This window comes from Syngnathus typhle, linkage group LG1 (genome assembly GCF_033458585.1).
Source record: "Syngnathus typhle isolate RoL2023-S1 ecotype Sweden linkage group LG1, RoL_Styp_1.0, whole genome shotgun sequence".
Lineage (NCBI taxonomy): Eukaryota > Metazoa > Chordata > Actinopteri > Syngnathiformes > Syngnathidae > Syngnathus > Syngnathus typhle.
The window spans coordinates 23,557,623-23,577,616 of NC_083738.1; the positions used below are offsets into that span (position 1 = coordinate 23,557,623).

The 19,994-nt window shown below is 51.8% G+C and overlaps 3 protein-coding genes and 1 non-coding gene across 10 annotated transcripts; all 4 read left to right on the plus strand.

Moving 5' to 3' along the window:
- Positions 1-705: 705 nt before the first annotated feature.
- cnga1b (cyclic nucleotide gated channel subunit alpha 1b) lies at positions 706-6,240 on the plus strand. 2 transcript variants are annotated; one of them, XM_061294285.1, is made up of 15 exons: positions 706-2,177; positions 2,276-2,355; positions 2,648-2,695; positions 2,770-2,820; positions 3,071-3,151; positions 3,374-3,478; positions 3,562-3,668; positions 3,738-3,912; positions 3,990-4,126; positions 4,197-4,369; positions 4,429-4,554; positions 4,650-4,802; positions 4,895-5,126; positions 5,230-5,405; positions 5,469-6,240. In XM_061294285.1, exons 2-15 carry the CDS (start codon positions 2,294-2,296, stop codon positions 5,673-5,675), a joined length of 1,833 nt encoding a protein of 610 aa, XP_061150269.1. In that variant the 5' UTR covers positions 706-2,177; positions 2,276-2,293; the 3' UTR covers positions 5,676-6,240. The 2 variants fall into 2 exon arrangements, with proteins under 2 accessions (XP_061150269.1, XP_061150270.1); XM_061294286.1 differs by lacking the exon at positions 2,648-2,695.
- trnag-ucc (transfer RNA glycine (anticodon UCC)) lies at positions 1,238-1,309 on the plus strand. Its single transcript has one exon. It is a non-coding gene; the product is annotated as a tRNA-Gly (tRNA).
- A 77-nt stretch (positions 6,241-6,317) lies between the features above and the next one.
- On the plus strand, positions 6,318-12,075 carry nfxl1 (nuclear transcription factor, X-box binding-like 1). Its single transcript, XM_061294008.1, has 25 exons — positions 6,318-6,462; positions 6,808-6,984; positions 7,054-7,230; positions 7,324-7,433; positions 8,006-8,136; positions 8,206-8,250; positions 8,315-8,448; positions 8,523-8,608; positions 8,684-8,759; positions 8,834-8,931; positions 9,012-9,126; positions 9,211-9,335; positions 9,396-9,518; positions 9,580-9,670; positions 9,734-9,854; positions 10,013-10,169; positions 10,250-10,341; positions 10,412-10,433; positions 10,511-10,633; positions 10,773-10,927; positions 11,026-11,095; positions 11,300-11,404; positions 11,477-11,557; positions 11,635-11,688; positions 11,766-12,075. Exons 2-25 carry the CDS (start codon positions 6,849-6,851, stop codon positions 11,952-11,954), a joined length of 2,616 nt encoding a protein of 871 aa, XP_061149992.1. The 5' UTR covers positions 6,318-6,462; positions 6,808-6,848; the 3' UTR covers positions 11,955-12,075.
- A 194-nt stretch (positions 12,076-12,269) lies between these two features.
- On the plus strand, positions 12,270-19,858 carry corin (corin, serine peptidase). Of its 6 annotated transcripts, none has more exons than XM_061293874.1 (24): positions 12,270-12,389; positions 12,950-13,094; positions 13,654-13,878; positions 14,183-14,294; positions 14,367-14,471; positions 14,533-14,714; positions 15,007-15,120; positions 15,199-15,306; positions 15,410-15,520; positions 15,594-15,716; positions 15,792-15,863; positions 15,972-16,203; positions 16,374-16,516; positions 16,591-16,698; positions 16,776-16,889; positions 17,177-17,287; positions 17,356-17,479; positions 17,583-17,711; positions 17,897-17,946; positions 18,028-18,214; positions 18,371-18,533; positions 18,601-18,709; positions 18,883-19,016; positions 19,135-19,858. In XM_061293874.1, the coding sequence occupies exons 1-24, from the start codon at positions 12,345-12,347 to the stop codon at positions 19,318-19,320; spliced, it is 3,132 nt and encodes a 1,043-aa protein (XP_061149858.1). In that variant the 5' UTR covers positions 12,270-12,344; the 3' UTR covers positions 19,321-19,858. The 6 variants fall into 6 exon arrangements, with proteins under 6 accessions (XP_061149858.1, XP_061149828.1, XP_061149849.1 ...); XM_061293865.1 differs by having other exon boundaries at positions 12,271-12,389; positions 12,947-13,094; XM_061293844.1 differs by having other exon boundaries at positions 17,897-18,214.
- The last annotated feature ends 136 nt before the right edge of the window (positions 19,859-19,994 follow it).

Genomic DNA, 19,994 nt, shown 5'->3' on the forward strand with positions numbered 1-19,994 from the left:
CCGACCGCGAGAGGAAACCACTCTCCCGGGCGGCACATTAACGTCCCCCCTCCTCCTCCTCCTTCTTCTTCACACTGCCCCTGCCTCCCCCTCATCCCACAGGCGCAGCAGGAGGAAGACGAGGGGGGAGGTGGGGGGCTTGCAGGCGGCTCGTAAAAGGCTAAAAAGCGTGAAGGCGGCATGCGGCGGTCCAACACGCGCACGCACACACGCACACAGAGGCAGAGGAGGAGAAGAGGAGGAGATGAGGCTACTCACCAGGCCCGCGAGGACGACAAGAGGAAGAGGAGGACCGTCTGGGAATTAGCCCGCCACGGATCATGGCTGGCGGGGAAGGAGATGGAGAGAGGAGGAGGAGGGGTAGGTGGGGGGTGGGAGAGGAGCACCGGGAGGGATTTGTCGGTCTGTCAGTGGCGGCGAAGGGGAAGGGGGGGGAGGTGATGGATAATGGGAGGGGGGCGTATAATCACCTGGGCTTGGCACAAGCGAGCTCGCGCGAGGCAGGAGGAAGGAGTTCAATTAGCAGGTGGCGTGGAGACAGCGAGAGACCCTGCAGGGGGGGAGGGGGCGATGAATAATGGCGGAGGTTATGAACGAATACGTGTGTCGTCCTCACGACGCGGCGGAGGGGAGGGGGGTGGCGTGGGGCGGGATGGTGGAGGGTGGGGGGGCTTGTTGGCAGGCTGATGCTCGCTGACAGGAAGGGGGAGGGGAAGCGCGTGTTGACTCGTGCCCTCCGCTGCGTCTGGCGCCACCCGTGGCCGCGCGCCGCGTGGCGTCTGATTGGCGCCCGGGGAGGAAGAGGAGGCGGCAGAGTGTGAAGATGATTGGCGGCCCGCCAGGAAGGGATGTCACACGCACACACACACGCATTTCCACGCACACACGCCAGCGAGAGGCCTCTGCTCCACTGTCATTGGTCGCAGCCTTTATTCGGCAAAGGTCGCAGGTCGCTGTTGGCCTGTTGAGTTGGGTGGTCCGGAGACCTTTCACCCCCTTCACAAAACAAATGAATTTGGAACAATAGGTGCGTGGCACACCGCCCTCTAGTGGACCATAGTAGAAGGTTCAACTTCGAGCGGCATAAACGACGACTCCTTTATGTTGAGTAGACAACAAAGAAGGGAAGAGAATAGTTTTGACATGTAATACAGTTCATACATAAATAAAGCTTGTAAATCGGAACACAGGAATTGAAAATCTTTAAATCACACTGTTGTTCCGTATATCGTAACATGCGTTGGTGGTATAGTGGTGAGCATAGCTGCCTTCCAAGCAGTTGACCCGGGTTCGATTCCCGGCCAACGCAGATGATCGTTTTGATTTTGTATTTTCAATATAAGTGATCTTTCCATTCCTTCTTGTCTCCAAAAGCCAAGACAACAACTACTCACAAAAATAATGTTCCAAAACTATTTTTTATTTTTCTCCCGATCTGAGTACAATATCCATTCGTCTTCGAAATAAAATGAAGATACTCCTTTATTGGGGGCCACGTACGCGTGTGCACACGGCACAGTCTGGTTGTGGGACCCACTAGCTGCATACGTGTCCAGGTAGCCGTTTGGAGTATCGGTCTTGCTCGACATTGCAGCCTGTTTCCGGGTGGATGGTCTTGAACGACCAAACACCCCGCCCCCGGTGGCGGGGGCAAACGATATAACTACTTGGCCACGGCTCCCAAAGAAGCGGGGAAATAGCGACCCTTATCTTCAGCGCTACTTCAGCGGTCACTATATATACTGCACCGTACCGCCTCACACACATTTAAGCTTGTCAAAGCTGCCAGTGTGTGCGCGTGTGTTTGTGTGCTGACTCATCTAAATGAGCATAGGTCATTCTTCTCTTCTTCACTTTTTCTACACATCCTTTCTGCTTCCCTGTTGTCCACTGGTGTTATTCCAAGTGCAAAGTTTGTTCAGTTGAAGACAAAAGTTGCACCTTTCCAAATGTTTATGCCAATGTTAGCTACGCGCGCGCGTGAGCGTGAGTCGCGCCCGATCATCCGTCCGCTAATCGCTTTATCTGCAACTGAACGCTTCTGCTGGGTCGGGGGAAAGTTTTTCTTTCTTCTGGTGGATTTCAAGGTTGTTTTGGGGGTCGCGCAGTTGTGTTTCCATGGCAATGGCTTGGAAGTAGACGGCGTAACCCCGGGGCAAGTGAATATTACCTGACAGGTGAGTGATGCAATGGCTGCAAATTGCAATGCAAAAGACACTTTGAGCGTATTGTGTGAGTGTATTCGTATGCGTGTGTGTTCCTGCGCGCATACCAGAAGGGAAGAGAGCACCCCATGGCCCAGGTTACGCCGGTTGACGCAGCCGCCGCACTTCTGGACGATATGGATGACCGCAGGTGAGCCACAAGCGCAGTGGTGGGACGTAATAAAGTACAATTACTTCACGAATGGACCTTTGTAGATTTTTCTGTTTCACTGCAAGTACAATAAATATTTTTCTTTTGTACTTCAGTTTGTTTCTCGGTTTGTACTTTTTTATTGTAAGAAGTTGAATGAGTCGCTACCTGTGCCAATTTTTTTTTTTTTTTTTTTTTGCACACGTAATAGTATTTGTACTTAAGTACAGAGTGTGAGTACTTTTGTCATCTCTGCTTCTGCATTGTGTGTGAGAGGGGTCATGTGTTTCAGGTGTGCAGGATGTCTCTTCAATGTCAACAACAGCAACAACAAAGACAAGTAACACACTGACACTCACGCAATCAGGTGACTCACTATGCTCGCCACTGCGCACATTTTTTGTTGTCTTGTAGGGAAGAGAAGAAGAAGAAAAAGAAGAAGAAGGAGAAGAAAGACAAGAAAATGTAAGACAATTGGTTCGTTTGGTAGTTAAAAATTAAAATTGTAACCACAATTCTTTTCATAATGCCCTGGTAAGGACTAATTGGAAGCAAAATAGATTTTCTGATCAAATATGCTTGTTTTCGTCCCGAATGTGGCGATACGATGCAGACCGAATGGGACGTCTCCAAGACACTTTTGTCCGGCGTTTTTGTTGTTCTCCAGTGGGATGCTGATTTTTGCCTCCTTTACTTCTGTTTGCTTCCTTCACAGCAAGGAAGGGAGGAAGAAAGCGAAGGAGGATGAAGGGGAGGAAAAGAAGAAAGCCAAGGAAGAGGAGAAGAAGGAGGCAGTGTAGGTTGATTGTGACGATGAAGTCATGTGACTTAACATCTCTCGCCACTCCTCGGCACAATCTCCTCGGAAGTGTCGTTTGCTCACAGTGAAGGCCAAGTGGGAAAGATGTAGCTTGAAATTTTGCCGCACCACTCTTGAAACTCACCTGACATACTTTGTAAGTGACTTACTCCCACTTCTGGAAGATGAACTAGATGTACGTATGTGCATTGTCCTTAGTCCAAAAGAGATCACAGTGGTGGATCCGGCGGGGAACACATATTACCACTGGCTCCTCATCATCACGCTTCCCGTCATGTACAACTGGACCTTCATCATCGCAAGGTAATATTCCCAGTCCAAGTCAGCCCATTCTTCCCAGTTCTCTGCTTCCAACGTCTGAAGCTTTTGTGATGGTACCACATCAGGGCGTGCTTTGAGGAGCTTCAAATGGACTACCTGCGCTTCTGGTTCTTCTTGGACTTTCTCTGCGACTTGCTATATGTGGCCGACATGGTCTTCAGAACCAGGACAGGTTTGTGCACGCAGCTGCGGTTTTGGATATTGTCACGGTGTTATGGTGGTGGTCACCGTGTGCATGCAGGCTACCTGGAGCAAGGTCTTCTGGTGAAGGACGAGCAGAAGCTGCGGCAGCGTTACATGACGAGTTTACAGTTCCGACTGGATTTGCTCTCCATGGTCCCCACCGACGTTCTGTACGCCACATTGGGCCTCAACTACCCCGAGATCCGCCTCAACAAGCTGCTGAGGTTCAACAGGTGGAAATTAGAAGCAGCGTGACATTGAAATCAGCATTTCGGCCCAGAGGCTAGCTTGACACGTCTCCTCTTTTTAGGATGCTGGAGTTCTTCCAGAGAACCGAGACCAGAACCAACTACCCCAACGCGTTGCGGATCTCCAACTTGGTCATGTACATCGTCATCATCATCCACTGGAACGCTTGCCTCTACTATTCTTTCTCCAAAGCCATTGGTGGGCTTTCCTAGATTTTGGATTCTAATTTGATGGATATTGCGTACCATTCCTCCTGTGCCCTCTTCAGGTTTTGGCTCGGACAGATTCGTGTACCCTGACCCGGCAAATCCGGAATTCGGGCGCCTGGTGAGGAAGTACGCCTATAGTATGTACTGGTCCACGCTGACGCTTACTACCATTGGAGAGACTCCGCCCCCCGTGGAGAACTCTGAGTACTTCTTTGTGGTCACCGATTTCCTGGTGGGTTTCACCACATCCGGCGTCCCAAGCCCTCGTCACTTACTTCCTGTCCACGGCAGGTGGGCGTGTTGATTTTTGCCACCATCGTGGGTAACGTGGGCTCCATGATTACCAACATGAACGCCGCCCGCGCCAGTTTTCAGGCTCGCATCGATGCCATCAAGCAGTACATGAGCTTCCGTAAGGTCAGTCTGGGTGATTTCCAGATGTGGCAAAACCGAGTCAAAGTCGATTCGGCTCCTTTTTTACCCAACGGTGTGACCCTGTCGCTGTCCCCCAGGTTACCAAGGACTTGGAGAAGCGCGTCATAAAATGGTTCGACTTCCTGTGGACCAACAAGAAGGCGGTGGACGAACGGGAAGTCCTCAAGTACCTTCCGGACAAGCTGAGAGCAGAGATTGCCATCAACGTGCACCTGGACACACTCAAGAAGGTTAGAATCCTAACCCCTAACCTCAAACTCTGACAAACCTTAGTTCCTTTGTCCTCAAAGATTGATTTCAAGCTTTCTATGTCGGCGCGCAGGTGCGTATCTTTGCCGACTGCGAGGCGGGCCTCCTGGTGGAGCTGGTGCTGAAGCTTCAGCCGCAGGTCTACAGTCCCGGAGACTACATCTGCAAGAAGGGCGATATCGGGCGCGAGATGTACATCATCAAAGAGGGCAAGCTCGCCGTGGTGGCCGATGACGGCATCACGCAGTTTGTTGTCCTCAGCGACGGCAGCTACTTTGGCGAGATTAGCATCTTGGCCATCAAAGGCGAGCATGAGAAAAAAAAGTCAAGGAGACCAAGTTCATCGCGCTACAGCACGTAAACTTCTTTACCTTGTGATGTCTTTTTGCCCGTCTTCCTCGCGAACAGGCAGCAAAGCCGGAAACAGGCGAACAGCAAACATCCGCAGCATCGGTTACTCCGACCTCTTCTGCCTTTCCAAAGATGACCTAATGGAGGCGCTAACCGAGTACCCCGACGCTAAGGCCTTGTTAGAGGAGAAGGGGAGACAGATTCTATTGAAGGACGGCCTGCTGGACCTGGAGGTACCCTCGGTGCCACAGCTACCTGGAACCCGCTCAGTTGTCACGGCTTCTCTTGTTCCGTAGGTGGCGGCGCAGGGCCCCGACCCCAAAGAGATGGAGGAGAAAGTTGAATGGATGGCGAGCACGCTGGACAGCCTGCAGACACGATACGCGCGACTGCTGGCCGAGCACGAGGCCACGCACAGCAAGCTCAAACATCGAGTGAGCAAGCTGGAGAAGAAGCTGCCCTCCCAGGCAGGCGATGTGCCAGCGCTGTCAGCCACTGAATGACGAGCAGTACTAGATAGCATAGCTGCACGCTATTGAAACTGTCATCAAAATTTAAATATTAATCACTGCTAGAATATTCGTACTCTTCTCATACATTTGTGCCGGGCATCCAGGGAGAGAACTTCTTCCGAAGGCCCCAGTCATTATGCTAATGTACCTACCATGTGTCGTGTAAATCCCATTAGAATAATTATTATTTTTGTTTGTTTCAACATAAAAATTCATCACTTGTTTCATTATAACGGAATTTTACCAAATTGAATCAAACTCAACAAATTTCCATTGTCCCAAGCTGACGTGCAACACGAACAAAAAATCAACATGACTGCGAAGTTAGTTGACAACTAGTTTGCTTCATTTGGTATAAAATGCTTAGAAACTAACGACGTAGGTGGAATGACGTAGACGCATATAATGTTAACAGCAAATTATTTGATTGCCCCGCGCCCTCCGATAAAAAGTAATGGCTAACGTGCCTCCGTTTGATAACTGCGCGCTAAAGCACCAACGTTAAATAGTCAAACTATGATTTAAAGCAGAAACATGCCAATCACATGTTTTTTTTTTTGAAAGATGTGGACATCACGAATGACATTAAACAATATTAATAAATAGTCTGTTGCAGCGTCCCTCTTCTACTGTTTATACTGATGGGATTTGTAGTTCTCTTGTTCCGGCACGCGCCTGTAGATAGACTACAAGTCCCAGCATGCAACGCGAAGTGTTGCGCGTGGCAGCTGCGCGTCGAGTCTCAAGTCAGCACTGGTGCAACTGCGAGACAACCGAGGTTTGTACACTTGCTTGCAATGTTTTTTTTTTTTTTGCATGTGCCATTGCTTTCTTATAACGTGCTCGACTCTAAGTAACTCGACGCACTTTTTTATATTTTTTTACACTTGTGACTTCCAGTATGACGTTCATGTTGCTTTTTGGGCGCCTCCTCCGCACGTCTTCGTGATACCTCGCTAGCCGGCGAGTTAGCTTGTGCTAACTTTTGGAACGTTATCTGTCATCATTTAAAACCTTGCTAAACAACCATGACTACTTTTACTGTTATTTTTTTCCATTCCATTACGGGACGTTCAAATAACAAAAAAAATGTTGGTCAACTAAACCCTGATTTTCTTTGTAGGAGATTAAGTTGAACGTGGGATTTCGATCCTGGTGGCTGCCATGCAGCCAGCCTGGAGACCTCAGGGCAGGGGCCGTGGGCGGAAGCAGGAAGATCCGAGAGAAAAAGCGCGAGAAAAGCCTGGAAGTGCTGTAGGAAGAGCAGACAGTACCAAGACGACGGTTCCACTACACCTTGGTGAGGATCACATTACATTGTGTTTACTTTAGTAGTGTGCTGACACACTTTCTGTGTTCTGGCTGACAGGCGCTTCCAAGTTTGAGGAGATCCGAAAGTCCAACCAGGCCGCTGCGCAGCGACTGATGGAGCGCCACACCAACTGCTCCTCTGAGGATGATGATGACGACGACGATGACGACATTAAGGAGCATAATGACGCTCGCGTCCTGGAGTCCACCTTCACTACTTATACCAGTCATACAGGTGAGCCACATCTAATGGACCTTGGTCAAACTGCCAATTGAGATTTTGCGATACATTGCGATAATTTGTTTCTCAAACATGTGTCTTCACCAGGCGGTGACATCACAGGTCTGCAAAGAACGGGCCAGTATGTCAACGAACTCTTCCAGTCTGGCGCGCTCACCTGTCTCATCTGCATCGCCTCCGTCAAGCGGACTCAGCCGGTGAGGAAGGGCTAAGACTTTTTGGTCAGGTCTAGTGTTGTCAAAAGAACCGACAGTACCAACATGCAAAAAATACAACCTGCTTTTTGTGGTACCGACTACCAAATATTTAACTTTTCGCTCGGCGGGCTGCGTCGATTCTTGCTGGAACTGAAGGGGGCAGTATACACATGCGAGCAGCACGGAGCAGCAGTCAGCGGTGCTGGAGAAGGAGAAAACATTCGGTCTGTCATAAAAATGGCTTCAGCAAGTGCGAGTGGAAGTCCAACACGCCGGAATGTTGAGAAGCCAGTCGTGTGTGGAAATATTTTGCATTTGAGCCGGGTGCAAATGGAGCAATTATAGATTCGAACAACCCAACGTGTAAAAAATGCTTGAGAGGTTTGAGGCTTGAGAGGCTCCATGCCACTGCTGCTCTTTTGTATTGTATATAGTTGAATATCGTTATTTCTTATCAGTCTTGCTTGTTTTTATAGATGTGTGACTTGAAGGCTCCATGGCACTGCTGCTCTTTTTTAATGTCAGGTCGTGTGATGCCACCGATTTGCTAACATCTCCCGGCCCCCTTCCAGGTGTGGAGCTGCTCCGGCTGCTACTCCCTCTTCCATCTTCCGTGCATCCAAAAGTGGGCCAGGGATTCTGTGTTCCTGCTCTGCTCGGCCACGGACGAAGACTTTGGCCGCAAGCAACATCCGTGGCCCTGGTGAGGCCAAAGTTGCCAATCATGCAGTGTTTATGTTGTTCTCAAGTGCAATCTTTTCCCTTTCCGCAGTCCCAAGTGTCGGGCTGAGTACTCCCACGCCGCCACGCCCACCAGGTAAGCAGCTACCAGTACGAGCAACCCAGTCGTGGATGTGATTGTGCACGTGTGTTGTATTCAGGTACGTGTGTTACTGTGGGAAGCTTGAGGATCCTCCCGCCGATCCCTGGTTAGCGCCTCACTCATGTGGCGCCGTGTGTCATAAGGAGTTGAAACCTTCCTGTGGACACGCATGTCTGCTGTTGTGTCATCCCGGTAATTGACCACACAAATGCGCTCGTGCGAACACACTTCCCGTTTGCCCTCTGGCGAACTCCTTGTGTCCGCAGGTCCGTGCCCGCCCTGCCCCAAGATGGTGTCAGTTTCCTGCTTGTGTGGCAATGCTAAGCCCCTCCCCCGGCGCTGTAGCAACAAGGTACTCTCACGCACATTTTAAAAAAAGTTTGCGCAGCTTCACGGATTTTTTATTTTTATTTAATTTTACCCCCAGGGCTGGTTATGCCAGCAACCGTGTGGAAAGTTATTGCCATGCCGGCAACACAAGTGTTCCCAGCCGTGCCACTCTGGTAAGCACACGTGAAGAAACCAGTGGCGTCGCATTCTACTTCCTGTATGCTCAGCGTCTTTCTTTGTGTGTCAGAGTGTTCCCCCTGTCCCAAATTCAGCGTTCAGAAGTGCGTGTGCGGTCGGCAAAAAGCGGAGAGACCTTGCGCTGAACCCAAGTGGAAGTGCGAACGTGTACGTGGACGACTGGCCCTATTATTAGGAACAGCAGGCTTCCACATAATGTCTGACCGCGCCTATGTCCTGTTCTTCAGATTTGTGGTGCCGCCCTCTCTTGTGGGAATCACACCTGTGAGCTTGTGTGCCACGGCGGACGTTGCCCGCCGTGCCCCCGCTCGCTCAGCAGATCGTGTCCCTGCGGCAAGACCAGTGAGAGACACACAAACACACTCTGGGTCCTGACTGTGGTTGCAAATGGCTGGAAATTTTCCAATAAATGTCTGTTTGTGTCAGAGTCCAGCCTGCCGTGCACCGAGGAGGTGTCGCTGTGCGGAGACACGTGTGAGCGCCCCCTAGCTTGCGGGAAGCACACATGCTCCAGGAGATGTCACCGTGGGAATTGTGACACCTGCCGAGAGGTAACGCACACGCTTGTGTGTGATGTGCTTTTTTTGACTCGTTGTGTATGTGTGTGTCAGGAAGTGGAGAAAGAATGCCGCTGCGGTAAATACAGAAAGCTGATGGCGTGTCACAAAGAGTATTTATGTGAGTCGAAATGTTCAAAGAGCAGAAACTGCCAGAAACATCCATGTCGAAGGAAGGTGAGTCGCCGTGCCCGTGCTCGTCCGCAGCTCCCCGCTAACCCGCCTCCCCCTCTGTCAGTGTTGCCCAGGCAACTGCCCCCCATGTGACCAGATCTGCGGTCGGACTCTGGGATGTCGCAACCACAAATGTCCGTCGGTGTGCCACCAAGGTAAGGCACCTTTACTTTGATGTGCTCGCTTTCAGCGTCTGATGGGTCTTCCCGCACCGCCAGGAAGTTGCTATCCTTGTCCGGAGATGGTGGACGTCCGATGCTCGTGCGGGTCCACCTACTTGACGGTGCCGTGCGGGCGTGAGCGGAGCACCAAGCCTCCTCGCTGCAAGGAGCTCTGCAGGTACGCGCGCCTCTTGTCGTCTTTTTCCTCCTCCTGATCATTGGACGAGCGTGTCCGAGGGTCGGGAGACGACAATGTAGGGACTGAAGCGTCAATTCAACTGTTACCACTTTTGCGCCGTCCGCATTCATTCTAAAGTTGTCTGACCCCCATCATAGGTCTCCATCCTCCTGCCACCACGCCGCCCGAGAGCGCCACCGTTGCCACCCCGGGGCCTGCCCCCCTTGCACACAGCCCTGCTTGCAACCTCTGGCGGGCTGCCCGCACACGTGCCCGCGGCCCTGCCACGACTGCGTTCTTCTCAAGTCCCAGCAGGTAGCGCACAGGTCCTCGTCTGGAATGTTCTTTGTCCCGCATACGTCTCACGTGGAACGGTCCCCGTCGGTGTGTCTCAGGTGCAGCTGTCCGGGCCGTGGGAGCAACCGGCAGAACCGGCGTTTGTGACCAAGGCCCTGCCGTGTCCTCCTTGTCAAGTGCCAATACAAGTGTATGACACGCACACCAACAACACACAGACGCGTGCAGGTTTTGATTGCCTCTCTATCTCTCTCTTGCAGCTCCTGTTTTGGAGAACACGAGGTAAGAGTGTTTTTTCAGTGCACTTCTCCGGTGTGGCTCTATGATGTCACAATGACGATGTCGCCGCGGGGGTCCAGGTGAGCGCGTTGCCGTGTAGCCGCCATGACCGCTTCTCCTGCAAGAGGCCTTGCGGGCGACCGCTGCGCTGCGGTAACCACACGTGCGCCAAAGAGTGCCACCTGGTGGACGATGGCAACAAGGTAAAGCGGCTGTGACAATCCCGCCGTGTCGAGTGCGGCAGATCTGTCTGGTCAGCTCGTGCGAGCCAATGTAAAACCAGGCGGAACACCGCAATGAATAGTGAAATATTAACCGTGAGTCGTGTGTGTTTGTCGCTAGTGCGATGACTGCGAGCAGGGTTGCTCCAAGCCTCGGCCACATCTTTGCCCCCACGCCTGCCCGCTTCCCTGTCACAGTGGCGACTGCCCGCCGTGCCACCAGATGATTCGGCAGCGCTGCCACTGCAAGATGAGCGCCATCTATGTGGAGTGCAAGTGAGCACACGCGCATACAAAATGATTGGCTTTGTCGTCGTGGGGGCGCATCAGTCATTCCACGCTCTGGATGTTCTGATGTCATCGTTGCGTGACAGGAAGATGACCACGGCTGACGAGGAAACAAAGATGGCTTTGGGCTCGTGCAAAAACCAGTGTCCCAAAGAGGTACGTGCCACTCATTGAGATGCCTTCTTGTTGGCATGGGATTGGGTGGCAACATGGCTTCCCGCACTTCGGAAAAATGGAAGACTCATCTGCAAAATGTGTGTCCGCATGTTTGTTCGTGTGTGTGTGTGTGCGTATGTGTGTGTGTCGTGTCTTTGTCTGTGACTCTGTTTTTATGCTTATTTTGTATGCGTGTGCACGTAGCTGAGCTGCGGTCATCGCTGCAAGCAGGGGTGTCACCCTGGGCCCTGTGGGGTCGAATGTCACCAGAAGGTTAAGCTGCGATGTCCCTGCAGGAGGATCAAGAAGGTACAAAATGGACACCTTATGTTCCGCCAGGCTCTTGTCGCATCGTCTCAGCTTCATTGTGTGTCTGCATAGGAGGTGGCGTGTGCACTGTCATCTGCGTGTGTTGTCGAGTGCGACCACAACTGCATAGAACAACAGAAAAGAGTCAGCGAGGTGACTGCGCACACACACACACATGAATGTGTCACAGAACAGTGTCAATGAGCTCTGAATGCATGTGATGCGTCCAGCTGAAGAAAGCAGAGGAGAAGGCGGCTGAGGAAGAGGAGCAACGGCGCCATCAGGTGACGATAAGAAAAACGTCCTGGTCCCGCCACTATGCTAAACTAACTTGCTCGAGTGTGTTTGGATGTTTGTTCAGGAGGAGCTCGAGGCATTCACCAAGCGGCGAGGAGGACGTCGCATCAAAAAGCGAGGGAGGCGGGATGAAGACGATGAAGAGGATGGCGGACGGATTGGCCGATGGCGGAAGTGTGCTGCGGTCCTCCTCATCCCGCTGGGTGGTGTCGCGCTGTCACTCGCCGCCTACTTGCTTATGAGAACTGCTTAAGAAGGCGGGGGGGGGGGGGGGGTTGTCGGCTCACGCGTTCTCATGTCATAGGTGGTTGTGTAATGTCATGATTGGGAAAAAAACAACAACCTTTGTTTGACAAATAAAAGTGTCAGTGTGATGACGTCTCCCTGTTGAGATCACTTGTGTGTGTGTGTGTGTGTGTGCGCGTGCGCGCGAGACAGAATGAGAGTATGTGCGTGTCAGTCAATTCTCTCCAGTGCACACTGTCATGTGCACGCGCGCGTCACGTCCAGGCGCGGTCACGCGGCATGAGGAGGGGGCAAGAGGAGGAGGAGGAGAAGGGGGCGGGCCGATCAGCTGCTTGGTCGGCGGCGGCCGCAGACTTCAGTTGGCGCGTTCTTTGCGGCGGAGGCGCAGAGGAAGGTCATGTGCTCGTTACCGCGTGTCACCTTCAGCGCGGGAACGGACACGGTGAGTGTGCACGCGCGCGCGCCCACGTGGCTTTCAGTGGCTCGAGGAATAAACCGGAAGCAGAAAAAGCCCAGAAGTATCGGCTTCTGACTTGCACTAATTGCCTCACGTGACTTAAGATTCGTCCAGCTCCGGCCATCGTGTTTACGTCGTCGTCTCGGGCACCGTGAGCAAATTAAGGCCCGGGGCCCAACGAGCGTCAAGAGATCAAGAATCCTTTATTGAACTAATTTTCCTAAAAAACTGTTATTGAAATGTATTCATTGTTTTTTTGAAGTCAAGTTTTTCTTGAATGTATTTAGTCTTTTTTTTAAGTTAATTTATCTCAAAGTACTATTTCATTGATGTTATTCTTCAATCATCTAGTCAAAAGAATCCCTTTTCCGAGTAAAGTAATTGTAAAGAATAAAACTATTTCGAACATCAAAAATGAATTAAATGGCATACTTGGTTCACTGACTTCTTGCAAATAATAAAACTAAAACGGTGAGATATTTAACATGTTTTCATACTGTGTAACCCAAGAGTTAATGTCCAAAGCTACCTTTGTGCTCCAGCAGGTGACCGGTGGAGTAACTGAAAGCATGATGGGCGAGGATGTGCGTCCTCACAAGCCGCAGACGTCTGGCCGCCTCCGACTTGTTTACGTCCTGCTTCCCGTCACTGGCCTGCTGGGCGGCATGATGCTCGTACTCGCCCTTACCGGTATTCACACACAGACACACACCTCTGGAGGTCCTTCTGACACAAAAAGTCCATGTGTCTGGTGGTTGTCATGACAACTAGTGGGTTTCAGCCAATCAGGAGCATATAAAGTGAAGAGGAATGTCAAATATTTACAAGTGCCGTAAAACATTTTGTCACCTTTTCGGCATCTTTATCGTGTCCAAGTCTTGTTTAATGCTGACCTTGACACGACTTTGAAAGGTACGATACGCTCACACACATTCCCCCTTTAGTGTCGGCAACTAACCCCGGCTGGCACTTGTGGTGGAGAACTTCCCCCCCACACACACACACACACCCTTCCCGAATGATTGTTATTATTAGCTAACGCGTGAGTGTATGAGACATGTAACCGGGGTCGTCATGGTAACCAGATCCCTCTGACACTATTCATAGACGTGTGCACTTGTGTATTTAAAGTGAACCAATCAAAAAGCTCCTTGCCCATGCACACACACACACACACACACACACACACACACACACACGTATACATACACAAAAACAGGCACTGAAGTTGTTTATGTGCTTTCCTAAGGTGTGATTGGCGGCCGTGTCTCGGACTCCAGCCCGCTCCCTTCCCCCGAGCCGATAGCTGACAGGGTGCCTGGTTACCGTGGGAACCGTACAAGCCCCTCCCTCCCGGCAGATGCGTCTCAGGCCCCGTCCACTCCGCCAATGACGACAGCTGCAGATTTGCTGACGTCTGTCCCCTCGCTGAGCTCCACCTGGTTGACCGCCGCCACCTCTACGCCGCATGCAGGTAAGTGTGTGTTTGTGTGTGTCCAGTTGTGTAAACATCGTTGGTGTAGCAACACATGTAGACAGACAATGTGACAGGCCTACAGTATTCTTTATCCTCTTTGAAGAATGTCAAATTAAAGTTTATTTTCCCCCCTGGTGGTCTAGAAACACACCAGCCACACAATGCCCATTGAATTAAAGCCTGGCATCATGGAGCACCAAATGCTTCATTCTTTGCATTTGTTTTGATTAGGTTACTCCTGTATGTTTTTGTAAAGTATAAAACTTTAAAGTTTTTTTTTTTAAATCCAAAATGTATGCAGGTGGTTGTCAGCCCCTGGCAGAGCCTCAGTGTCACATGTTACCATACAACCAAACATGGCTGTCCTCCTCCGTCGCCGTGGTGAAGAGCTCGGAGGTAGACATGTTGCTCAGGTAATGGTGGGCGGAGCTTGGTGGGCGCTCGGGCATACGTGCGTTGGGGAAGTGACATGATGTGTGTCGCAGGTTCTTCAGCTACCTGAGCAGACTGTCCTGCTACAAGCACATCATGTTGTTTGGCTGCTCTCTGGCGCTGCCGCAGTGTTTCCATGACGACGACGCTCAGCACAGGTAGCCGCGGAATACTCCGTTGCTCACATCTCAGAATATTCGCTTACCCGCTCCACCACAGGTGGGTGGTGTTGCCGTGCGCATCCTTTTGTGAGGCGGCCAGAAAAGGTTGCGAGCCCGTCCTGCAGATGTTCAACATCTCCTGGCCCGACTTCCTGCGCTGCTCGCAGTTCAGCCGGGCCACCTCATCCTCGGCCACGTCTCCTGCCTGCTACACTCCCCGACAAGCAGCGGGAAAACCCTGTGAGTAATTTTGATTGGTTTGATTGGGTAGGACAGGACGATAAAAGAAAGGTCCTCTGATTTGCTGACACACATATCAGAAATCAAAAGGGAAGTGTCAAATAGACCGGGACAGGTTAGTAAAGGACGAGGTTGGACAGAGCACTACAGGATAGGACAGGGACATTGTTTCGTGATACCAAGCGGTGCTCTTTTATTGATCAACCGTATAATTAGTCAACAGGAAGTAAATCGGACAGAGCGGTACAGGACATTTGGTGTTACTATGCGCTACTCTCTGATTGGCCAATAGCGGCGTGCGGCGGGAAGGAAGTCTTCCTGTGTGCCACGGGGATTTGTGTCCCTCAGAAGCTGGTGTGCAACGGCCAAAACGACTGCGATGACTGGAGCGACGAGGCCCACTGCGGTGAGCGTGCACGCAACATATGTTCGAAAAGTTGCCGTGATACCGCACTATCATCACATTGATGACATCATCATTCAGTGTGTTCAGACACACAGTTCCGCTGCTCGACGGGCCGCTGCTTGCCGCCGCTTCTGCTGTGCGACGGCTACGATGACTGCGGAGACCTTAGCGATGAGCTCAACTGTGGTGAGAGCGTACACGCTAAACTTCTAGAGCTGGCAATGTGCCCAAAATGTTTGAGAACCTCTGCGCTAGGATAGGTGAGGCTAGCCTAACTGTTGCTTGTCAGTGTGCGACGCAACACGGGAGCATCGCTGTGGCGACGGCCGCTGCGTGTCCACAGATTGGCTATGTGACGGCGATCACGATTGTGTCGATAAGAGCGACGAGCTCAACTGCTGTGAGTTGCCTCGTCCTTGACGCTCATCTTGCAAGAACGACTAACCTGAGTATGTGTGTGTGTGTGCGCGCAGCATGTCGGAGCCAGGGTCTTTGGGAATGCCGCAACGGTCAATGTATTCCTCCGGCCTTCCGTTGTGACGGCGAGGACGACTGCAAAGACGGCAGCGACGAAGAGCATTGCATGCGCGAGCAGCGTGAGACACCCGCCTGGCAACAGACTGCCTTGGTGAATGTGTATCACTGTCTGACGGTGCGTGTGCGCGTTACAGCTCACAACACGTGCCCCCCCACTCAACCGGGCTGCGCGTCCACTTCCTGCGACACGCGACACCACAACTGCAGTAAGCCTCTGACAAATGCGTTGATAGGCAAGGTTCCTATTTTTATTCTACTTCACAAAACATCGTTTCAATTCTTTTGACTGCCTCCTCCCCTCATGGGCGTGTCAGCCGGCTGTGAGCCAATCAGCTTGGAGCTGTGCATGAACCTGCCTTACAACCACACACGCTTCCCCAACTTTCTGGGTCACGTATCGCAGCGGGAGAGCTCCGTGTCGTGGGAGTCGTCACTATTCCCGGCGCTGGTCCAGACGGGCTGCTACCAGTATCTCATGTTCTACGCCTGCACGTTGCTCGTACCCAAGTGCGACCCACTCAGCCTGAGTACTGTGCCGCCGTGCAGGTGAGGATGCGTTCTGAGCGTGTGTCGAACCTGTCCTGCCCCGCTCCAAGTAGCAGATAGGACAGGACGGGACAGAATAGGATAGGACAGCGTTAGTGAGCCCGGCATTGTTAGTGAATTGGTGTGGAGCGTCACTTCATTGTGATTACACGGCATCTTCCCACTTGCAGGTCTCTGTGTCGCACAGCCAAGGAGAAGTGCGAGTCGGTGCTCGGCATCGTGGGATTGCAGTGGCCCGACGACTCGGACTGCGCTCAGTTTCCCGAAGAGGGCGGAGACTCGACGTGCCTTCTGCCTGAGGCCGGCGTGGACGGTGCGTACAAATTGGTGCTTAACTCATTGTTTGCTCATATTCTGTTCATGTTTACCACGTCGCCGTGGCAACAGAGTGCTCCCCCAGCCACTTCAAGTGTCGCTCCGGACGCTGCGTCCTCGCCAGCAAGCGCTGCGACGGCCTCGCCGACTGCGACGACCGCAGCGACGAAGATCACTGCGGTGAGAACACCGCCTTAACCTTTGTGACACTAAAATCGAGCCTGCCGCGTTGACGCGTCTTTGCGGGTATGTGGTAGGTTGCACCGAGCGTTCTCTGTGGGAATGTCCGGGAAGCGGCGTGTGCATCAAGACCAGCATGATCTGTGATGGCATCCCAGACTGCCCCCTGCTGGCTGATGAGGTCAACTGCTGTGAGTTGTTGCCGACGTGTGGCGTTATTGCTAATAAGTTCTAGTTTCTAGATTTTAGATTTTAAAATTTAGCTTACCGGTGCTAACTTGCAGGTGTGAGGAACAATATTCTAACTTTTTACGTTTTAGCGCTATCTTGTAGTCTAAACTAAGTTTCTCTTTCAGAATGAGTTTTGAAGTCCTGACTTCTCATTCCGAGCTTATGTACCAGGCTCTAATCTTAGCTTCCATGTGCTAGCGCCTTGACTCAACCCAGTGTGTGTGTGTGTATGTGATTGTTGTGTTAGCGGCGTGTGGCGATAACGAGTTGGCGTGCAACAATCACAAGTGCGTGCATAGGACGTTGTGGTGCGATGGAAAGAAACACTGCACCGACGCATCGGACGAGTGGGACTGTGGTAACACACACACACACTTAGACAAACACACATGATAGGAAGATGACTGAGTGTTTTGTTGTGCGGAGTGTCTCTGAGCCAGTCGTCAGGTTCCATTCTGACCGTGTTGAGGACGGCCGACCACTATCACGTGTGTGCAGACGAGTGGAACCAGCAGCTCAGCAAACTGACCTGTGACCAGCTGGGTCTAGGGTAAGGTCAGTAGCACACACATACACACACACGCACACACACTCACAGACACAGACACACACAGGTGATGCGGCCGGTCCATCACAGTTAGCGTGCCCCGCAGGGTTCCCGCCTCCGTTTCCATGGTACCTGAGCAGGGTGGTCCTCCGGGTCGTCGTCGCTGGTTACATGTTCAACCAGAGTGGGAGGAACGCAAAGGCTCGGCTCTACAGGCTCGTCTCGAGAAGAGAAGGTGTGTGTGTGTCTGTGTGTGTGTCAGGAAGTGAGTAAAATTGCTAATGCTAACATTAGTCTCAATATTTAAGCTCTGAGTGTGTGTGTGTGTGTGTGTGTGTGTGTGTGTGTGTGTGTGTGTACTATGTGTGTGTGTGTAACTTTGTGCATATCTCTGCTTGTGTGTGTATACGTGTGTGTCAGTCATTCGTGTCATTCTGGCAAGCGAGTGGCTCTCGTCTGCGTCAGAGACAGTAAGCCTCATCCGTCCCTCCGACTCGTCTCCTCCGATGGCCTGGGCCGAGTCTACTTCCTGTTTCTCATCTCTCGGCCAGAGTGCGGCCTGCGGCCGGCAATGGACGCGCGTCTCTCCAGGCAGAAGAGGATTCTGGGAGGTCGTGTGGCCAGGCAGGGGGCGTGGCCATGGCAGTGCTCGCTGCAGAGCGGTCAGAGCGGTCACGTGTGCGGCTGCGTCCTCATCGGCACTAAGTGGGCCTTGACAGTGGCGCATTGCTTCGAGGGGTGAGCCCGTCCATGTCTAGCTTTTGGGCTTCAAGTTTCAACCATCCAGGCAGTGACACTTTCAAGGGGGCTTGCTATTAACAAGTCAAGTCAAGTTTATTTGTATAGCCTTAAATCACAAGCAAAGTCTTCCATGATCTTTTCTTACATGCGTAGGAGAGAGAAGGCCCACTTGTGGAAGGTCCTCTTGGGTCTCAACAACTTGGACCATCCGGGCGTGCACAGTCAGAGGCGTGGCGTGCGAGCCATCACAGTGCACCCGCGTTACAACCGCGCCGTGGTGGACTACGACATCAGCGTTGTGGAGTTGGACTCCGAGGTGAGTCCTCCCCGCGTTCCCGGGTGACGAGAATATTGTTGCTGAGGTATTGTTGGAATCACACCAGGTGGAGGAGACGGAATGGGTACGGCCCGTGTGTCTGCCCGGAACCAATCAGATTCCCACTCCGGACTCCTACTGCTACATCACAGGATGGGGTCACATGGGAAACAGGAGTAAGTCCAAACACCCATTTGCTGGTTCAAGATCTTCGTAGGTATAGATTTTGAGTGCTAGCTTCTATGTTTTAGGTTCTAGTGATCAAGTTCTACCCAGAAGGCACTAGCCTCTAGGTTCTCCCTTTTAAAGTCTAGCTTTTAAGGTCGAGCTGATGCTACCTCCTCCGCAGTGCCGTTCAAGCTGCAGGAGGGCCAGGTACGGATCATCTCCATGTCCCAGTGCCAGTCCTACTTTGACATGAAGACCATAACTGCCAGGATGCTTTGTGCCGGTTACGAGGCCGGGACTGTGGACTCCTGCATGGTAATCATCACACGCTTACAAGTTTTAGCCACTAAGTTGAAGTTCTGAATGACAGGTTCCAAGTCCGAGCTTCTAGGCTGGTGTCGAGCGCAGTGTGTTGCTTCCGTTCCGTTTCTAGGGTGACAGCGGAGGTCCGCTGGTGTGCGAGGAGTTGTCTGGGGGGCGCTGGACACTATTCGGCCTGACGTCATGGGGCAGCGTGTGCTTCAGCAAAGTGCTGGGACCGGGCGTGTACAGCAACGTGAGCCACTTCACGCCGTGGATACACCAGCAGATCTTCATGCGCACGTACCTGCCCGACTGAGGCGCGCCGCCTCGGGCATCCGGTTCCCGAGAGGAATTGACGTGACGCCGCACCCGCTCGTTTAACACCGTTAGCCTTTTCATGCTAGCTGCTGTAACATTGACATGACAGATGCTAACATGTTAGCTACTTTGAATGCTTACGTGGTTGGCGTACTAGCTAGGGCACAGTAGTGTGTTGTCGGTGATTAATCCTGTGTTCCGTCAGTGTTTTTGCTAGCTCGACTAACCTAGCCCCGGCCAAAAGTGAGAGCTAATGCGCTAATCACAGACAATGGCCTGTGACGGATAGTCTGTGACTTGATGTTAGCTCATTCCTTCATGTCCACATTCCTGGTTGCTAGTTGTTAGAAGTCATTTGGAAGATTTGCTTTTTTCAAGAGTATTTTTCTACACTTTTTTGTACATCACGTGTGTGTCGAAATAGGAGGGGGAGTCCTCCTAAGATGTCACTTCCTGCTTTCGTATTGTGAAGAGCCATGTAAAGGAAGTCCAATGTTTTTGTGTTCAACAGTAAAGCTACACACACCTGCTCTCAACGTCTATATTACGTGTGTAATATGTATGTTTTGGGTGTGTGTCTGTCCTTCTGTGTGTGGAAGTGCGTGTATGTACGTCTACACGTTGTGTGTGTGTGTGTTTTTGTGTGCGTGTGTGTTTGCATTAAGTGTTTAT

Excerpts from the sequence above, each read along its gene's own strand:
- cnga1b (XM_061294285.1), top strand. The coding sequence starts at position 2,294 with ATGGCCCAGGTTACGCCGGTTGACGCAGCCGCCGCACTTCTGGACGAT. Across the intron at positions 3,669-3,737 it reads GGTCTTCAGAACCAGGACAG|GCTACCTGGAGCAAGGTCTT; the intron begins GTTTGTGCACGC and ends GTGTGCATGCAG. Across the intron at positions 5,406-5,468 it reads ACGGCCTGCTGGACCTGGAG|GTGGCGGCGCAGGGCCCCGA; the intron begins GTACCCTCGGTG and ends CTTGTTCCGTAG.
- nfxl1 (XM_061294008.1), top strand. The coding sequence starts at position 6,849 with ATGCAGCCAGCCTGGAGACCTCAGGGCAGGGGCCGTGGGCGGAAGCAG. Across the intron at positions 7,434-8,005 it reads CCGTCAAGCGGACTCAGCCG|GTGTGGAGCTGCTCCGGCTG; the intron begins GTGAGGAAGGGC and ends GCCCCCTTCCAG. Across the intron at positions 8,137-8,205 it reads AAGCAACATCCGTGGCCCTG|TCCCAAGTGTCGGGCTGAGT; the intron begins GTGAGGCCAAAG and ends CCCTTTCCGCAG.
- corin (XM_061293835.1), top strand. The coding sequence starts at position 12,345 with ATGTGCTCGTTACCGCGTGTCACCTTCAGCGCGGGAACGGACACG. Across the intron at positions 13,095-13,653 it reads GCTCGTACTCGCCCTTACCG|GTGTGATTGGCGGCCGTGTC; the intron begins GTATTCACACAC and ends TGCTTTCCTAAG. Across the intron at positions 14,715-15,006 it reads ACAAGCAGCGGGAAAACCCT|CGGCGTGCGGCGGGAAGGAA; the intron begins GTGAGTAATTTT and ends ATTGGCCAATAG.